At 41.4% G+C, this 18,514-nt stretch overlaps 1 protein-coding gene across 5 annotated transcripts in view; it reads left to right on the plus strand.

Annotated features, from left to right (window-relative positions):
- The first annotated feature begins 1,155 nt into the window (after nt 1–1,155).
- The window catches only part of TCAIM (T cell activation inhibitor, mitochondrial), a 72,044-nt gene continuing 54,685 nt past the window's right edge, over nt 1,156–18,514 (plus strand). Inside the window, exons 1-3 of one of the 5 annotated variants that reach the window (XM_010374347.2) lie at nt 1,156–1,356; nt 14,366–14,438; nt 17,385–17,520. In XM_010374347.2, coding sequence (XP_010372649.1) covers nt 14,410–14,438; nt 17,385–17,520 — 165 coding nt within the window. In that variant the 5' untranslated portion in view covers nt 1,156–1,356; nt 14,366–14,409. Of the gene's footprint in view, nt 1,357–1,489; nt 1,907–14,365; nt 14,439–17,384; nt 17,521–18,514 lie in introns of those variants that run through there. The other 4 variants (XM_010374346.2, XM_010374348.2, XM_030935737.1 and 1 more) reach the window with 4 other exon arrangements.

Raw genomic sequence — 18,514 nt, forward strand, 5'->3', positions numbered from 1 at the left:
AAAAGGGCTGGGTCCTTGGTCCTGAGTGATCTATCATAATTTAGAAAAATTAACAGGTTTTATTACAGTCTTTTTCATTCCTTCCAACAAACATGTTATCATATAATCTTCTCTGCCCCTGTCTCTGTTTGGGCTGGCATTGGCAGCGTGGTATTGCCAATTGGGTTCTGTGTTGGGGACAGCTTCTGCCCCGCCTCTATTATTAGGATTGCCAACATGAGCTTCATCTGCCCAAACTCGAGCTGAAGACCGTGATTTTTCTTCGTGGGAACAGCAAATAGTTAATACCACAAATGTGTCTTGCCAGGTTAACTCAAAGGCAATAAAGCCCGAAATTCTTGAATGAACTTAGAGGGATCCTGGCTAAATGAACCCAACTTGGATTGAATTTGCCAAAGATCAGACAATGGAAAAGGGACATGAACTCAAATTGTTCCCAAATCTCCGTTTGCCACCTTGTGGAGAGGCAAAATGTTTGGGGGATTTTCTGAGGACTCTGTACTAGTGGCATAGGTAACTCCTGTGCGAGTATGTGAGGGTGATAAAGTATCTGGATGGTAGGGGGCAGGGGTTGATTGGGGCATGGAGCAGATGGCAAGGGGTACACAATGAGTTTTGACATGCGTGCATTATGGAGATGTATAGAAATTCTAGTTACTTTTAAATTTGGAGGGAAGAAGTCTGGTACCAGATGCTGGCTTTAGATAACAGGGAAGTCTAGTTACTTCTAAATTCCTCAGGTAAGGAGTTTCTGCCTCAGAATGGTCTGCTTAATGGCCACCAGGTGATCTTTGCTCGCAATTCTATTTGCTTGATTTCATCTGTGGCAGTTTCTGGGTGCGGGGGTGGGGGAAATCAAAGTTATAGAAACAAAATAAAACCAACAGTAAAACTTTCATGCTGACTGGAGAATGCTTAACGTTTAAAAATAGGTGTTGAATGGGCCAAAGCCAAACAACGCAAGCCGGAAAAGAAATGTTTAAAAGTTGACTATATTTATTTATACAAGGAAAACCAAAAGAGATAATTAAATGAGACTTTTAAAATTCGGGGGTCTCCACTGAGGCTTGTCCCCGGGCGCCAGCTCCGGGAGTTCGGCAGAGGCTCGTCCCCTGCCAGGGCGTCTGGGGCAAGGGACCGCAAGGCGCATGCGCGTCCTCCGGCAGCCCCCTTTCCCCTCCTTCCCCAAGATCCAGCGTGTGCTCGGTTGCCCTTCTCCGTTCCCTGCGGACCCTTGCGTCAGGACCCACCACCTGCCGGCCCATCATTTTCCGAGTCCCTGCAGCCTAGTCGGAGTGCTCGCTCGCGCCTCCTAAAGCTTTCAGCCGAGCGTGCCGAGACCCCTGAGGGCGGCCGGTAAGAAGGCGGAGGGGCAGGGGCCTCAAAGCGCGCGGGGAAGGTGCAGCAGTCACTAGAGTGGTGACGTCAGCTAGAGGCAGGGCACCGCGGTAGGTTGAAGCCACGCCCTGGCTGCGCGCAGGCGCTGTAGGGGGAAGGCCTGGCACGCTCCAGCCAACCAGGGCGTCACCTGCAGCCCGTCCCTCTGCCCGGGCTTGCCTCCAGCGCTCTGCCGCCGCCCGAGCGGGGAGGGTGTTGGGGCAGGTGGAGCCGGGGGGGGGGGTCCAGCTGAGAATTCGGGGTTAGGGGCTCAGAGAGCCCTGCGGCTAGGAGCCCGTTAGAGCCTGTCGCCCACTGGTGCGAGGGCAGGTGGGAGCGCCTAGGCCGTGCGTCGCGAGTTGGTTGGCCGGCTGACGCCCAGGTGCGCATGCGCGGCCGAACAACCCTGCGGGCGGAGCGACTGTCCTCTCTCCTGGTGTACTGGGTGGGAGGTGGAACTGGTTGGACAAAGCCCTCGCGTCGGACCCTTGCCAGAACTGTAAGGAGCAAGAGGGGAGGGACTCTGGTGGTGCGTTCATGCTCCTCTCAGGGTGGGAAGCAGGGTCGGAGGGGAGTGCTCAAAGCCACCTTAGCGCAAAGTGCTAACTTTTGAACTGAGGCGGTGCCGGTGGCCGCAGTATCCGCATCACATCTACATTTTAACTCGCTTTGAAATGAGAACGCAAAGACGATTTAGGTTTTATTGTTTCTGACTTATATTTTACCGAGGTCTTTGGTTTACGGGAAATTGTTACCTACTAAATCTCATATAGCAAGAGATTGAGAAAAGGAAGCTACAGAATCTAGGCTAATTTATCTGATAGCATTTCCTGCTTTTGGTCTTTTTGCCTTTTCCCCCTACTCTACGAAGTACATATTCAACTGAAAAGCCATGAAAATTGCCGCTTTTATCCCTCCTTGATGTAACAAACTGCTTTCAGAAACCTTACAGGATAGTCACTAAAGGAAGTCACAGTTCAAATGAGAGTGGCATGATATTAATTTTATTTATTAATAAATTACTTTCAAATAAAAGTTGTGCCAAATGGTCAAAGCTCAATCCTGGGAGCTCTATTTGGCACACACTGTTATTCTTTCTGTGTTAGTTGAAAGTGATTTAAGCAAAACAAAACCGTTTTTCCTGTACTCTTCCATAATTTGGATTTTTCACCGATTTACGTATCTTTCCTCCAAATTTGGTTTGAAACTGCACAGATTTAATGCCTCAGCACAGATTTTAGGTAAAATTTGAAATTTTCATTTTATGAAACAGAAGCTAATATCACTATTAAGTAGATTAAAGTAGTCATTTACCATGGTTTGTAAATAAATTGTATCCTTCCCGGTCCTCTGCCCCCTTCCAGGAAAGGCACCATTTCCTTGGAGAAGACCTTCCTGAGTGCTCCCCGTCCCATTCTAAGTGTAGCGTTTGGGAGTTTCTCATATTCTGTGCATGTTTGTATTATTGCATTTACTGCGTTTATAGTTACCTGCTTGTGTCTGTTTTTACACTCCGCCCTCCCTCTAAAAGTATTTTGAGTGTTAGAATTGTCTTAATATTTTTCTAGTCCCAATGCTTTACGCAGGACCTGGCCCGTAAGTGATGATGAATGGGTGAGTTAAAGACTCAGTATGCCTTCCAAGTCTGATAAGACAGTGCAACCTCTTTAGTTATTTTATAGCATTTTCCATGTGGAAGTATAGTGGGCTAAGTGCAGTATGGACAGGAACCACTTATGTAACAATTTGTCTGAAGAGGAGAAGCCTGCAGTTGATGTGGATGCCCTGGGCTTTTGGAGCTGGTGTCTGAATGAGAGCACCCAACTCGACTCTGAAGCAGTGTGTCTTCAGTCAGCTGATAGTAATTTGATTTTCTGTGTAGCTAGTCCTGAGAGAGTAAGAACATTATATCTGAATCTTCTAATTGTCTTAGCATTTATAATCTCAAAGTAAATCTACAGATTGACATTCTAGTTATCAGGCCTTCTAATTTAGCTTTCCCAAGGTCCGCATATATCTGTTTGAAGTGATAAAATTGGGTTCTGTTCTTACAAAGTTGAAGACTAACTCAAGATCTGGGCGTTAGGAAGAGGCAAGCAGCCATGTCTGCCAACCTGCTGGACTCTAACATTGTCTCTACTTGGAATTTTGTTTTTTTAGTCTGAAAAGTACGTAAACCATACAGGAAACAAAGAACTAATTCAAGCAAAAACTGGAAATCCTCCTTTGATTTTTAGCATAAATTGGGTAGCTAAAAATCCAAGTTTGTATTAAATAATTGTTTTTAAAGAATTAAAGCTTAAACATTAACAGATGCCCCAGAATCCTCTTTGGTGATAGAATCAGGATTCCCTAATACAGTGGTTCTCAAACCTGAGTGTGCGTCAGAATCCCTGAGAGTATGTTAAAACAGATTCCTGGATCCCACCCAGTTTCTGATTCTGCAGGACTAGGATGGGACTTGATAATTTGCATTTCTCATGAATGTTGTTGCTGCTTTGAAAACCACTGCCCTAAGAGTTCTTTCTCTCCTTCCTACCCTATCCCTTTCCTCTTTTCCAAAACTGGATCCTGATCTGTCACTTAGTGTTCAGAGCCCATTCTTAAATAAGAGCTTATAGGAAATACTCGAAAGACTCATAGGACTCAGTTGTTCATTCTTATTCTTAAACAGAACAAGAAAATATATTTTTAATTTTTTCCAATGATTTGTATAAAGTGATCATCTTAGAGCAATAATTTTGTTTAATGGATAGCAGAATTATTAACTGAATATATTTTTATGTATATAGGCATTTTCCTCTAGAAATATGAATTGGCTACCATTGTGGGAGAGAGGAGAGTTGCTGGAAAAAGGAAAAGTCACATTCCCTCTCATTTCTCCTCTATTGCTCTCTCATTGTTTCTCCATGCCCCAGAACACTGTCTTCAAAAAGTCAGTATTAATTCATAAAAAGACAATTACCACAGCACAATATAACTTTATTATACTCACTTTAGGTTTTTATTTTGAAGAGAGAAATGCTACTTCCATCAAAACTTGTGTTTTTATTGCTTAGCAAGTGCTAACTTTATCTTCAAATGGTAAAAATAAACAACTAGCTACTTTTTAATTCTGATGAATTAAAAGTATTTTTCTAGAGAAAAATTTGTGAAATTAGATTATTCATTTGTACTTTTTAAACTGTAGCCTTGGCAAAATTGTCTACTACCTTGTTTTTTTTTTTTTTTTTTTGAGGCGGAGTCTCACTCTGTCGCCTGGACTGGAGTGCAGTGGCCAGATCTCAGCTCACTGCAAGCTCCGCCTCCCAGGTTTACGCCATTCTCCTGCCTCAGCCTCCCGAGTAGCTGGGACTATAGGCACCTGCCACCTCGCCCGGCCAGTTTTTGTATTTTTAGTAGAGACGGGGTTTCACCGTGTTAGCCAGGATGGTCTCGATCTCCTGACCTCGTGATCCACCCGTCTCGGCCTCCCAAAGTGCTGGGATTACAGGCTTGAACCTTGTATTTTTTAAGACCTTCAGACATTGACTCCTTATTGTGATAATTCTGAGTTTTTCAACAAAGTTTTTCAAAATTTGTTTTCAAATAAAGTGTTGTATTTAACTGCATGTTTGAGCAATATGTTATCCGACATTAGGTGGAAAAAAGAATTATGCCATTTTTTAATATACTCTGACATAATAATAGTTGCAACTTTTTTTTTTTTTTTGAGACAGAGTCTTGCTCTGTCACCCAGGCTGGAGTGCAGTGGCGCGATCTCCGCTGACTGCAAGCTCTGCCCCCCAGGTTCTCGCCTTTCTCCTGCCTCAGCCTCCCAAGTAGCTGGGACTACAGGCGCCTGCCACCATGCCCGGCTAATTTTTTTGTATTTTTAGTAGAGACGGGTTTCACCGTGTTAGCCAAGATGGTCTCGATCTCCTGACCTTGTGATCCGTCCGCCTCAGCCTCCCAAAGTGCTGGGATTACAGCCGTGAGCCACCGCGCCGGGCCAATAGTTGCAACTTTAATGAATTTTTTAATTGCTAAATGTGGCTAAATCCCTTATGCATATTATTTTACTTAAGCTTCACAAAAATGCTATGAAAAAGATAGCCCCTACTTTCATAAGTGATGTATCCCTGAAAACACGTACACAAAGTCAGATGTGGGATTCCACATCCAGAGCGCTTAAACATCATTATTAGGTTCTAAATTTAGATTTCACCTTTTAGAAAAGTCTTACTGAATATTTCTAGCATTTTGTCTGTGTCTTTCCACTATTTTATCTTAAATGTGCTGTCCAGATAAATTCAGTCCAGTGAGCATCAGATACAGACTAAATAGCAATATAGATGTCATTTTCTCATTTGTATTTCATTTCATATTCTTTATTACTAGTATTAGAATTGTAATTTTTCTTTTTTATAAATAAAGACAAAAATTCAATAAAATATTCACTAATTTCATTGACTAATTTGTACTCCTGTCTAGCAGATTAGCATTGTGTTAGCTCAGAGTATTCTTTCGGTTAATGAAAACTTAAGATTCAGAATTAAAAGGCAGTTTGGAGCAGGGACAGAATGTTTATAGATATCCACATGTTTCCGCTGTAATGCCATACTTGCATTCCTGGAAATCCTGACATGCTGCCAAACAATAAGCAAAAGTAACAGTTTGTGGAGCAAAAACACAACACTCACAACTGAACAAACGTTTATAAGAGCCCTAACAAAAACCCTAACCCTAATAAACATACTAGTACAATTAAATCTAGTTTAGACCAGTTTTGTCAAGATTAACATTCTAATCTAGGAGTAGCTTTATTTATCTATCCTTTTTTTTTTTTTAAGACTTAGAAATCTCTAGCTTTTTCATTTATCCTAGCACATTGCCAGATGGTTTGATAAAGTGGAAAATGTAGCCAGACATGAACCCACTAAACATCTGCTTCTTAAACCAAAAAAAAGAACTACCAAGAGATTTTTTTTTTTCTCTAAAGGTCTTTACATATCACTAAAGCCTTTTTTTTTTTTTTTAAATTGTAGAAAGACTACCTCTGATCATTTCAGATCAGTAATATGTTGAGGGAAAAATACATATATAATGTCTTTCCCCTGTTGACCAATTGCACATAAGCTGATTCACATTAAATAAACGTTTTGAGGCTGGACACAGTGGCTCAGGCTTGTCATCACAGCACTTTGGGAGGCTGAGGAAGGAGGATCACCTGAGGTCAGGAGTTTGAGACCAGTGTGGCCAACATGGAGAAACCCCATCTCTACTAAAAATATAAAAATTAGGTGGACATGGTGGTAAGTAACTGTAATCCCAGCTACTCGGGAAGCTGAGGCACGAGAATCACTTGAACCTGGGAGGCAGAGGTTGCAGTAAGCCAAGATCATGCCACTGCACTACAGTGTGGGCGACAGAGCAAGACTCTGTCTCAAGAAAAAAAAAGAAATGTTTTGGTGTTACGACAGACTTTTCTTAACCATCTGTGTTATTTAAGGGATGAGGAAACAGACTCCAGAAGGTAATGTAACTTGCCCTTGCTCACACAGTCACTGAAGATGTGAAGATTTGAATACAGATCTCAAGCTCCCTGCCTTCCTTTCCAAACCATTGTGCAAACTACCTACTTTGACAGTCCCATTAACTGTGTTTAGATCAGCACAGTCCAATAAAAATAGGATGTAAGCCTTGGATATAGTTTAAAATTTTCCAAAAACTAGATGTTTTACTTTTTAAAAAGTAAAAGTGAAATTAATTTTAATGAATTATAATTTCAACACATAACCAATATGAAAAATTATTACTGAGCTACTTTCCATTCTTTGTACTAAATCTTTTAAATCCAGTGAGAGGTATTGAGGATAGGAGAGTATATGGGTTTGGCACCACGGGGTGGGTAGGCAAAACAATTTGACTGATAAGGCGCAGATCCTGAACCTGTAAGACTTGTCCGGTTTTTGGACAGGTAAAATGGACTTGTAAGGAGAGTTTGTAGGCTTTAAAAGGCCATGCTGTAATAGGTGAGTGATAACAGGCTTTAATCCTTTTAAAGTGTGCTGTGGGATGGGATATTGGCGTTGAGCAGGGTAAGAGTGATTAGTTTTTAATGGGATGGTAAGCGGTGCATAATCGGTCATCAAGGAGGGAGTAGAGGTGTCCTATACTTGTGGATTAAGGTGGGGAGACACAAGGGGAGGATGTGAAGGAGGCTTTGAACTGGGAAAAAGGCTGCCAATGAGGTGTGGCTGTAGCCTAGGAATAGTCAGGGAAGCAGATAATTTAGTTAAAATGCCTCGACCTAATAAGGGAACTGGGCAGGTGGGGATAACTAAAAAGGAGTGCATAAAAGAATGTTGTCCAAGTTGGCACCAGAGTTGGGGAGTTTTAAGAGGTTTAGAATCCTGGCCGCCAATACCCACAACAGTTATGGAGGCAAGGGAAACAGGCCCTTGAAAAGAAGGTAATGTGGAGTGGTAGCCTCCGTATTGATTAAGAAGAGGACGGACTTACCCTCCACTGTAAGAGTTACCCAAAGTGTCTGTGATGGTCCAGGAGGCTTCTGAGGCAATCAGGCAGCGTCAGTCTTCAGCTGCTAAGCCGAGAAGATCTGGGAAGGAGTCAGAGAGCCTTGGGCCAGAGTTCCAGGGGCTCTGGGAGTGGCTCCCAGGCGAGTTGGACAGTCCAATTTCCAGTGGGGTCCCACACGGATGGGACACGGCTTAGGAGGAATCCCGGGCTATGGGCATTCTTTGGCCCAGTGGCCAGATTTCCAGCACTTGAAGCAAGATCCTGGGGGAGGAGATCCTGAAGGAATGCCTGACCGCTGTGGCTTAGGTATTTTGAAGTTCTTGTGTGCTGGAGATGTGGCTGGGGTTTCTCTCACAGCAGAGGCAAGTAATTGCAACTCTTCTCTATTATTGTACACCTTGAAGGCAAGGTTAATTAAGTCGTGTTGTGGGGTTTGAGGGCCGGAATTTAATTTTTGGAGCTTTTTCTAATGTCAGGAGAGGATTGGGTAATGAAATGCATATTGAGACTAAGACGGCCTTCTGGCCCCCTGGGTCTAGGGCGGTAAAGCGTCTAAGGGTTGCTACTAAACAAGCCATGGACTGGGCTGGGTTTTTATATTTGATGAAAAAGAGCCAAAATGCTAACTGATTTGGGAAAGGTCTGATAGAGAAAAAGGAACATAAACCTTGACTATGCCTTTAGCTCCAGCCACTTCTTTAAGAGGAAATTGTTGGGCAGGTGGGGGAGGGCTAGTGGTGGAACGAAACTATAAGCTGGACCAGGGGTGAGGAGGGGAGGTGATAGAAGGATTATAAGGTTGGGGAGTGGAAGCTAAAGAAGAATTGGGACCTGGCTCAGCCTGGCGAGGAGCAGACTGAGGAGGAGGGGAGAGGTCAGATGGGTCCATAGAAAAGGAGGATTTAAAGGACTCAGAGCTTGGGGTGGAGACTGAAGGAACAGACAGGAGAGAAAGAAGAAGATTCGGGACGAGTCGCATTGGGAGCAGAGATTAGGAAGGGACCGATGTGTAAAAGAATGCCTGGAAATCAGGCATCTCAGACCATTTGCCCATTTTACGACAAGAATTATCTAGATCTTGTAGGATGCAGAAATTGAAAGTGCCATTTTCTGGCTGCTTGGAACTATTGTCGAGTTTGTATTGGGGTCAAGCGGTATTATAGAAGAAACTAAGGCATTTAGGTTTTAGATTAGGTGTGAGTTGAAGAGGTTTTAAGTTCTTGAGAACACAGGCTAAGGGAGAAAAAGAAATGGAGGGTGGAAGGTTGCCCATAGTGAAGGAGGCAAGCCTAGAAAAAAAAAGAGGGTAGAGACACGGAGAGAGGGGGGTGAGGGGTACTTGCCCCCCAGGGGAGGTGGTGCTTGCCACCAAGGTGAAGGATCCAGGCAGATGTCCCCGCGGTGATCACACACCTCCAAAATGTGGGCAAATAATCAGGCAGGCATCCCCGCGGTGATTAAACACCGAAGAAAGACTGTCTTCCCGAGTTTGTGACTGGTGCCGGAGTTTTGGGTTCAGGGATAAAACGTGTCTCCCCTGTCTCTACCAGAAAGGGAAAGGAACTGAAATTAAGGGAAGGGAGAGATTGAAGGGTGGCACCAAAATTGAAAGGAGAAAGAAGTTGAGGGATAGTGAGAGATGTTAGAGAAGAGAGTAAAAAGAGGCTGCTCACCGGATTTTAAATTGGTGAGATGTTCCTTGGGCTGATTGGTCGGAGGACCCGAGGTCGTAGGTAGATCTTTCATACGGAGCAAAGAGCAGGAGGACAGGGGATTGATGTCCCAAAGGAGATCCCCTACTCCAAGTCACCAAATGTCACATGCATCCGTGTGAAGAGACCACCAAACAGGCTTTGTGTGCAGGTGGGCTGAGTCTGAAAAGAGAGTCAGCAAAGGGAGTTAGGGGTGGGGCAGTTTTATAGGATTTGGGTAGGTAGTGAAAAAGTACAGTCAAAGGGGGTTGTTCTCTTGGGAGCAGGGCCCAGGGGTCACAAGGTGCTCAGTGGGGGAGCTTCTGAGCCAGGAGAAGAAATTTCACAAGGTAATGTCATCAGTTAAGTCAAGAACCAGCCATTTCTACTTTTGTGATTCTTCAGTTACTTCAGGCCATCTGGATGTATATGTGCGGGCTTGGGCTCAGGCGCCTGACAGTTACCTCCCAAAGGCCCCGCTTCCTTCTTTTTTTAAATTTTTTTTTGAGTCAGGGGTCTTGCTCTGTCTCCCAGGCTGGAATACAGCGGCACGATTGCAGCTCATTGTAGTCTCCACTTCCCAGAGTGAAGCCATCCTTACCTCAGCTTTCTGAGTAGCTGAGGCTACAGACAGACAACACCACCCAGCTACTTTTTTGTTTTTTAGAGACAGGGTCTCACTATGTTACAGCCCAGAGGCTGGTCTTGAACTCCTGGCCTCCCTCAAGCAATACGCCTGCCGCAGCCTCCTGAATTACTGGGATTACAAGTGGGAACCATCATATGCAGATGATTTTTTTAAAAAAACATATTTCACATGTTTGTTGTAAATAATATAGGAGATAAGAAACAAAATTAAAACATTTAATATCCTACCTCCTAGAGATAGCCATTGTTACAGATTGCATATTTTTCTAGTCTTTTTTTCTTTGCAAGCTTGGGGTCTGGCACTTGTGCTGTCTTAACTAAATCTAGGTTATTTTGTTCACCTTATGATGAAGTTTGATGAGAATTCAGTCCCTCACAGGTAACACTGAACCTTCAAATAGTTCAAATTTTTTTTGTGTTTTTTATTGTTGTTGTTGTTTTTGAGATGCAGTCTCACTCTCTCGCCCAGGCAGTGCAATGGCACGATTTCGGCTCACTACAACATCTGCCTCCCGGGTTAAAGCGATTCTCCTACCTCAGCCTCCCAAGCAGCTGGGACTACAGGCATACGTTTCCATGGCCGGCTAATTTTTGTGTTTTGGGTAGAGACAGGGTTTCTCCATGTTGGCCAGGCTGGTCTTGAACTCCTGACCTCAGTCGATCCGCCTGCCTGGGCCTCCCAAAGTGCTGGGATTACAGGCAAGAGCCACTGCATCTAGCCCCAAATGTTTTTTTTTTTTCTCATTGTATCTCCATTTGATCTTAGAAATCTTTGAAATGGTAGAAGTATATTCTGTATCTTTGTATTTGTCTCAAAATATCAATGTGCATGGTTAAATAAAATCACCTTTTTAAATTTATTTTATTTTATTTTGTTTATTATTATTATTATTATTATTATTATTATTATTATTTTGAGACAGAGTGTCACTCTATTGCCCAGGCTGGAGTGCAGTAGCGTGATCCTGGCTCACTCCAACCTCCACCTCCAGGGTTCAAGTGATTCTGCTGCCTCAGCCTCCCAAGTAGCTGGGATTACAGGGTCCCACTACCACACCTGGCTAATTTTTGTATTTTTTGTAGAGACAGGGTTTCACCATGTTGGCCAGGCTGGTCTCGAACTCCTGACCTCAGGTGATCCTCCCGCCTCAGTCTCCCAAAGTGCTGGGATTATAGGCATGAGCCACCGCGCCCGACCCACCGTTTTAGTATTTAAATGGATACTTATAAACGCATTCTAACTCCAAGAAACTCTTGCCACATCAGTCAACCTGGAAATAAATTGAAGTATCCATTTTTGTTTAAGAATGTACTTTTTAAAAAGATAATTCCTGATTTTTCATTTAAAATTTTCTATCATTCTATTAATAACAGTTATGCTTCATTAGATTACTTCACATATATTGACCACTTCACTTATATATATGTTATGTATATATTATATGTTAGTTATATATTACATATATAAAGTTATATATATGTGTATATATAATATATAAAAAACATTTTGATACTTAAGATGTGACAGAATAGGACTTTAGCCATGTGGTGATTGTTTTGAGAGAACGTGCTACTCAGCAGCTCTCCACTAGAATGGAATAATGGAGAACAGGAAAAGCTCAGAGCTCAATTATGTAGGGGAGAAAATAATTTTTTACCTAATGGTTATTATGTGAATAATAGGGCCTTGCAAGATTTTAATAAGGTACTGCTCATAGGATTTTAAAAATCATTTGGTCAGTTGATATGGAGACCATAGTATATTCGAATATCTTGCTAAAGATCTAAATTATTGGAAAAGTTCATGTGATTCAAATCCTTTCCCCTACTTTTATCTCCATAGCTTGTTTTAAAAATAAACTTTAATTTTCAGAGCAATTTTAGGTTCACAGCAAAATTTAGCAGAAAGTAAAGAGAGTTTCATATACTCCCATCCCTACTTACACATAACCTCCCTCATTATCAGCATCCACACCAAAATGGTGTATTTATTACAGTCAGTCCACACTGACACATCCTTATCACCCAAAGTCCGTGCTTTACCTTAGGGTTCACTTGGTGTTGTCCATTCTAAGAATTTTGACAAATGTTGACAAATGATGCTTCCACCGTTGTAGTATCATTCATACAGAATAGTTTCACTGCCCTAAAAATCCTCTGAGCTCTGCCTGTTCATCCCTCCCTATCGATTAACGCGTGGCAACCACAGATCTTTTATACTGTCTTCATACTTTCTGCCTTTCCCAGACTGCTTGGAATTCATATGCTTGGAATCATACAGTATACAGGTATACAGCCTTTTCAGATTGACTTTTTTTTTTTTTTTTTTTGAGACGAGTTTTTGCTCGTGTTGCCCATACTGGAGTGCAGTGGCACGATCTTGGCTCACTGCAACCCTCCGACTCCTGGGTTCAAGCAATTCTCCTACCTCAGCCTCGTTAGTAGCTGGGATTACAGGCACCCTCCACCACACCAGGCTAATTTTTGTATTTTTAGTAGAGACAGGGTTTTACCATGTTGGCCAGGCTGGTCTCAAACTCCTGACCTCAGGTGATCCACCTGCCTCGGCCTCCCAAAGTGCTGGGCTTACAGACATGAGCCTCCGCACCTGGCCGACTTCTTTAACTTAGTAGTATCCAGTTAAGTTTCCTCCCTGACTTTTTTTTAGCCTGAATAATATTCAGTTGTCTGGATGTAGCACAGTTTATCCATTTACTTACTGAAGCACATCTTGTTTGCTTCCAAGTTTTAGCCGTTATAAATAAAGCCTCTATAAACACCTGTGCGCCGGTTTTTGCGTGCACATAGTTTTCAGTTCGTTTTGTAAATTACCAAGGACTACTGTTGCTGTATAGTATGGTAAGAGTATGTTTAGTTTTGTAAGAAATTGCCATACTGTCTTCCAAAGTGGCTGCACCTGTTTGCATTCTTACTTCCCACTAGGAGTGAATGAGAATTGCTGTTGCCGCACATCCTTACCAGCAGGTGTTGTCAATGTTTTGGATTTTGGCCATCCTAATAGATTTGCAGTGGCATCTCATTTGTTTTAATTTGCAATTGTCTGAGGATACATGATGTTGAACTGCATTTCATGTGCTTATTTGCCATCTGTATGTCTTCTTGGTGAGGTGTCTTAAGGTTTTTTGCCCATTTTTAATTGGGTTGCTTGTTTTCTCATTGTTAAGCTTTAGGAGTTCTTTGTATATTTTGGATAATAGTTTGTTATCAGATGTGTCTTTTGCAAATATTTTCTCTAAGTTCGTGGCTTTTCTTCTCATTCTCTTGACATTTTCTTTCACAGAGCAGAATTTTCAGTTTGACCAAAGTCCAGCTTACCAGTTAAGCTGGATAGTGCCTTTGGTGTTATAACTAAATAGTCATTTCTATCCCCAAGGTCATCTAGATTTTCTCTTTTGTTATCTTCTAGGAGTTTTACAGCATTTTATATTTAGGTATATGACCCATTTTGAGTTAATTTTTGTGAGAAATGTAAGGTCTGTGTCCACGTTAATTTTTTTGCATGTGGATGTCCGATTGTTTTAGTGTCATTTGTTGAACAAGCTGTCTTTGCTCCAATGGATTGCCTTTGTTCCTTTGCCAAAGATTAGTTGACTTTATTTATATGAATCTATTTCTGGGCTCTCGGTTCTGTTCCATGGATCTATTCATTCTTTCAGCAACACCGTGCTGTCTTAATTACTGTAGCTTTAGGGTAAGTCTTGAAATAAAGTAGTGTCATTTTTCTACCTTTGTTCTCCTTCCTTATTGAGTTGGCTACTCTGGGTCTTTTATCTGTCTTTATAAACTTTAGAATCCATTTGTCAGTATGCACAAACTAACTTGCTGGGATTTTGATTGTAATTTCATTGAATCTATAGATCAAGTTGGGAAGAATGACATCTTGGCAATATTGAGTCTTCCTATCCATGAACATGGAGTATCTCTCCATTTGTTTAGTCTTCCTATTTCCTTCATCTGAGTTTTGTAGTTTTCCTTATCTAGATCTTATACATATTTTATAAGATTAATAACTAAGTATTTCATATTTTGGGTGATAATATAAATCATAATGTGTTTTACATTTAAAATTCTACTTGTTCATTTGTGATATCTGCTTAACTTTTAAGCAATTAATGGATGCCTGGAAGTTGACGTACATATATATTCAGAAATGTTTTGCCACCTGAGACCTATGAGGAGGTAAGTATTGTGGTCCAATCTGTAATTAGTATTGTGGGGGTGGCGGGGGAGGTCTGTTATGCATTTGGTTTATTTCAGTTTGTTATTATTTTTCTAATTCTGAAGTTATATTATGGTGGAAAGCAGGAACAAAAAAGGAAAGAAAATTTATATGAGAAGACAGGTCCTCCAAGAGTACATTCGGAGTAGAAGGTGAAAAGAATACTGTCCTTCAGAATAGTTAGGTGTGAAAAGCTTAAACAGAAAAACAGATAAGTTTCCTCTTAACACAATTCACTTTATGGTATTATGTTTCAAGCGTCTAGGGCACACAGTTTCTTTTCTTTAGAGTTTAAAAGAGGGAGAGACTAATGAGAATACAGAAGGGAAGGTTCTGGGGGAATAGGTACAATGCCTCCTGGAGCATGACAGGTACGCAGTAATTGTTCAGTTTGGATAGGTAAAAATGCAGGTCAGGGAGGATGCATTAGGACTTAGAAATTATGTAGGACAAAAAGGGGAAAATGAGGAAGATTCTTGGGAGCTGGAACTAAGGGTTTCTATAAGGAGTGATTGGAGATCAAGTTGGAAAGACAGATGGGGAAACAAAGAGGGTTTCAAATACCAGACTAAGGAGTGGATTTATTCGCAGGAATTAGGGCACCACCAAAGCTGTTTGAGTAAGGAATACAGTGATGGTGGGATTTTAGGAAAGTTAATCTGTTGGTGATACCCAATATGGTTAGAGAAAGGGACAGCAGAGTAGACTAATTGTGAGACTGTAGTCCAGTTTTGTAGTGATGATAATTGATAGCAGAGAACGTGGAAAGAAGGAATGATTTCATTGAACATTGTAAAGTGAGAAGACTTTACTAACTGAAAGTGAATGGGGGTAGTGAACTAATTTGGGTTTTGTGCTTTACAACATTGAGAAAGGTGGTACCACAATAACAAAAATAAGGAAGATAATCCTGGATTGAGTTGTTAGCTGCTCCTGGCCTTCTGTAACCAGGCTGAATTTAAAAAGACAATAATGACTTGTGCTCCTTTTTTAGATATGCAAAATTTGAGCAGCTGGCAGGAGAGCTAAGTGTATGTCAGACGTTGGGAAATGAGAATGGAAGCTCAGAGGGATAAGTGGAGTTGCAACTGTGGTTTACTTAGACTAGCTCATATTTAATCCTGGCTGATTGTTTCCTTTGCTTTAAACTCCTGTTCTAATCCTTGAGGTACAAATCCATATATTGACTTTATAAAATGTTCAAATATATGGGAGGAATAAAAGATAATCTGCAAATAGGTTGGTGGTCTCCAGATTGTTTAAAAATCACCAGAAATGATTCCACAATCTCTACCATTTTAAAAACATAAAACTTTTCTAAAGACTTGGCACACCTAATGTATGAGAACAAAGGCATGTGCAATGTTTAGAGACTTCATTATAAAAAGCTTAGGTTGGGCCAGGCGCAGTGGCTCACGCCTGTAATCCCAGCACTTTGGGAGGCTGAGGCAGGGAGATCCTTTGAGGTCAGGAGTTCAAGACCAGCCAGGCCGACATGGCAAAACCCCGTCTCTACTAAAAATGCAAAAATTAACTGGGCATGGTGGCATGCACCTGTAATCCCAACTACTTGCAAGGCTGAGGCAGGAGAATTTCTTGAACCCAGGGGGCAGAGGTTGAGCCAAGATCGTACCACTGCACTCCAGCCTAGGCAACAGAGTGATACTCTGTCTCAAAAATAAATAAATAAATAAAAGCTTAGGATGGAAAAGGTAAATGATAACATTTAAAAATAGTCGTGGAAGTACTTTCAAAAAACCGCAAATAATTTCATTTGGATTTAAACACTGTACTTTTAAAAAACACTCTCAAGTGGGTTACAAAACTTAAGAATATCACGGCCGTGTGTGGTGGCTCATGCCTGTAATCCCAGCACTTTGGGAGGCTGAGGCGGGTGGATTACCTGAGGTCAGGAGTTTGAGACCAGCCTGACCAACATGGTGTGAGACCCTGTCTCTACTAAAAATACAAAAAAAAAAAAAAAAAATTAACTGGCGGTGGTGGCACACGCCTGTAGTCCCAGCTACTTGGGAGGCTGAGGCAGGAGAATCACTTGAACCCGAGAGGCAGAAGATTGCATGCAGTGAGCTGAGATCATGCTACTGCACTCCAGCCTGGGCAACAGAACAAGACTCCGTCTCAAAAAAAAAGAATGAGAATATCAAGTTATCCAACTAGTATAATTTTAGCATGCTAATAATGAGGGAATGAACTAAAAGACATCTGTATCTCTTTTTAAGTATAATAATTATTAAAATGTTTGCTACTATAAAGAAAAAAATTGAACCAGGCATGGTGGCTCATGACTGTAATCCCATTGCTTTGGGAGGGTAAGGCGGGAGGACTGCTTGAGGCCAGCAGTTTGAGATCAGCAAAAGAACTAGTTGGGTGTGGTGACAGGCACCTGTAGTCCCAGCTACTTGGGAGGGTGAGGTGGGAGGATCACTTGACCCCCAGAGATCGCACCCCTGCACTCCAGTCTGGGCAACAAAGCAAGACTCTGTCTGAAAGAAAGAAAGAAAAAGAGATAGATATAAAGAGAGAGATATAGATATAGAGAGAGAATTATACTATTGGATATTAAGATTTTTTTATCTGAATAAGAAAATTAGAAAGAAAATTGTTATTTGCAGTGAAGTCAGCTGAATTTCAAAGTGGAGTATTGAGGGGAAATTATAATATTATTTAATATTTCTCATTTTGCACAAGAAAAAATTATAACCACTGTTTTAGAAACCATGTGGTACTCACCGCTTGTAAAACTAATAGATTTCAGAAAACCATGAAGTATCTATCTTGTTTCTGCTGTGCATAGTACGTTTAATTTTATTGTCACCTTATACATTGAGGATTTGTGTGTGTATGTGAGTGCCTCAATGAATAACCAGCCCACATCTTTTTAAAAGGTTATGTCTAGAGAAGATATTTCCACACTGGTTTCCCTATTCAAGAGCTTTATCAGGAGCTGAAGCAGTCAATGCCTTGAGGCCTTTCTATTTTGCAGTACATCCAGATTTCTTTGGACAGCACCCCGTAGAAAGGGTAAACATTTATTTATTTTTAAACCAGTAGTGTACATTTCTGCTTATTTACCTTTGATACAATATAATACATAGAGTTCTATAAATGTGGATTATTCTGTTGTAGTGATATAATCAATGCTTGGAACTAATTTGAAATGTAGATACTGAAAATTGAAAATAGAGCTTTTTTAATGAAAGCTGTCATTGTTTTGTACAGGCAATAAAGCTGTCATTTAAACTCTTTAGAGTACTAGTAATCATGTTTTTGGCACCAAGTTTTGAAGTACAGTTGAGGGTTTGAAAGAAAACTTAAGACCTCTATTATCATGATTGATCTCTCTCTTTTTTTTTTAAATTATACTTTAAGTTCTAGGGTACATGTGCACACATGCAGGTTTGTTACATATGTATACATGTGCCATGTTGGTGTGCTGCACCCATTAACTCGTCATTTACATTAGGTATATCTCCTAATGCTATCCCTCCCCCTTCGCCCCTCCCCACAATAGGCCCCAGTATGTGATGTTCCCTTCCTGTGTCCAAATGATCTCATTGTTCATTTACAACCTATGAGTGAGAACATGCGGTATTTGGTTTTCTGTTCTTGTGATAGTTTGCTGAGAATGATGGTTTCCAGCTGCATCCATGTCCCTACAAAGGACACAAACTCATCCTTTTTTATGACTACATAGTATTCCTTGGTGCATATGTGCCACATTTTCTGAATCCAGTCTGTCACTGATGGACATTTGGGTTGATTCCAAGTCTTTGCTATTGTGAATAGTGCTGCAATAAACATACGTGTGCATGTGTCTTTATAGCAGCATGATTTATAATCCTTTGGGTATGTACCCAGTAATGGGATGGCTGGGTCAAATGGTATTTCTAGTTCTAGATCCTTGAGGAATCGCCACACTGTTTTCCACAACGGTTGAACTAGTTTACAGTCCCACCAATAGTGTAAAAGTGTTCCTACTTCTCCACATCCTCTCCAGCACCTGTTGTTTCCTGAC

The sequence above is a fragment of the Rhinopithecus roxellana genome, chromosome 1, assembly GCF_007565055.1.
Source record: "Rhinopithecus roxellana isolate Shanxi Qingling chromosome 1, ASM756505v1, whole genome shotgun sequence".
Classification (NCBI taxonomy): domain Eukaryota; kingdom Metazoa; phylum Chordata; class Mammalia; order Primates; family Cercopithecidae; genus Rhinopithecus; species Rhinopithecus roxellana.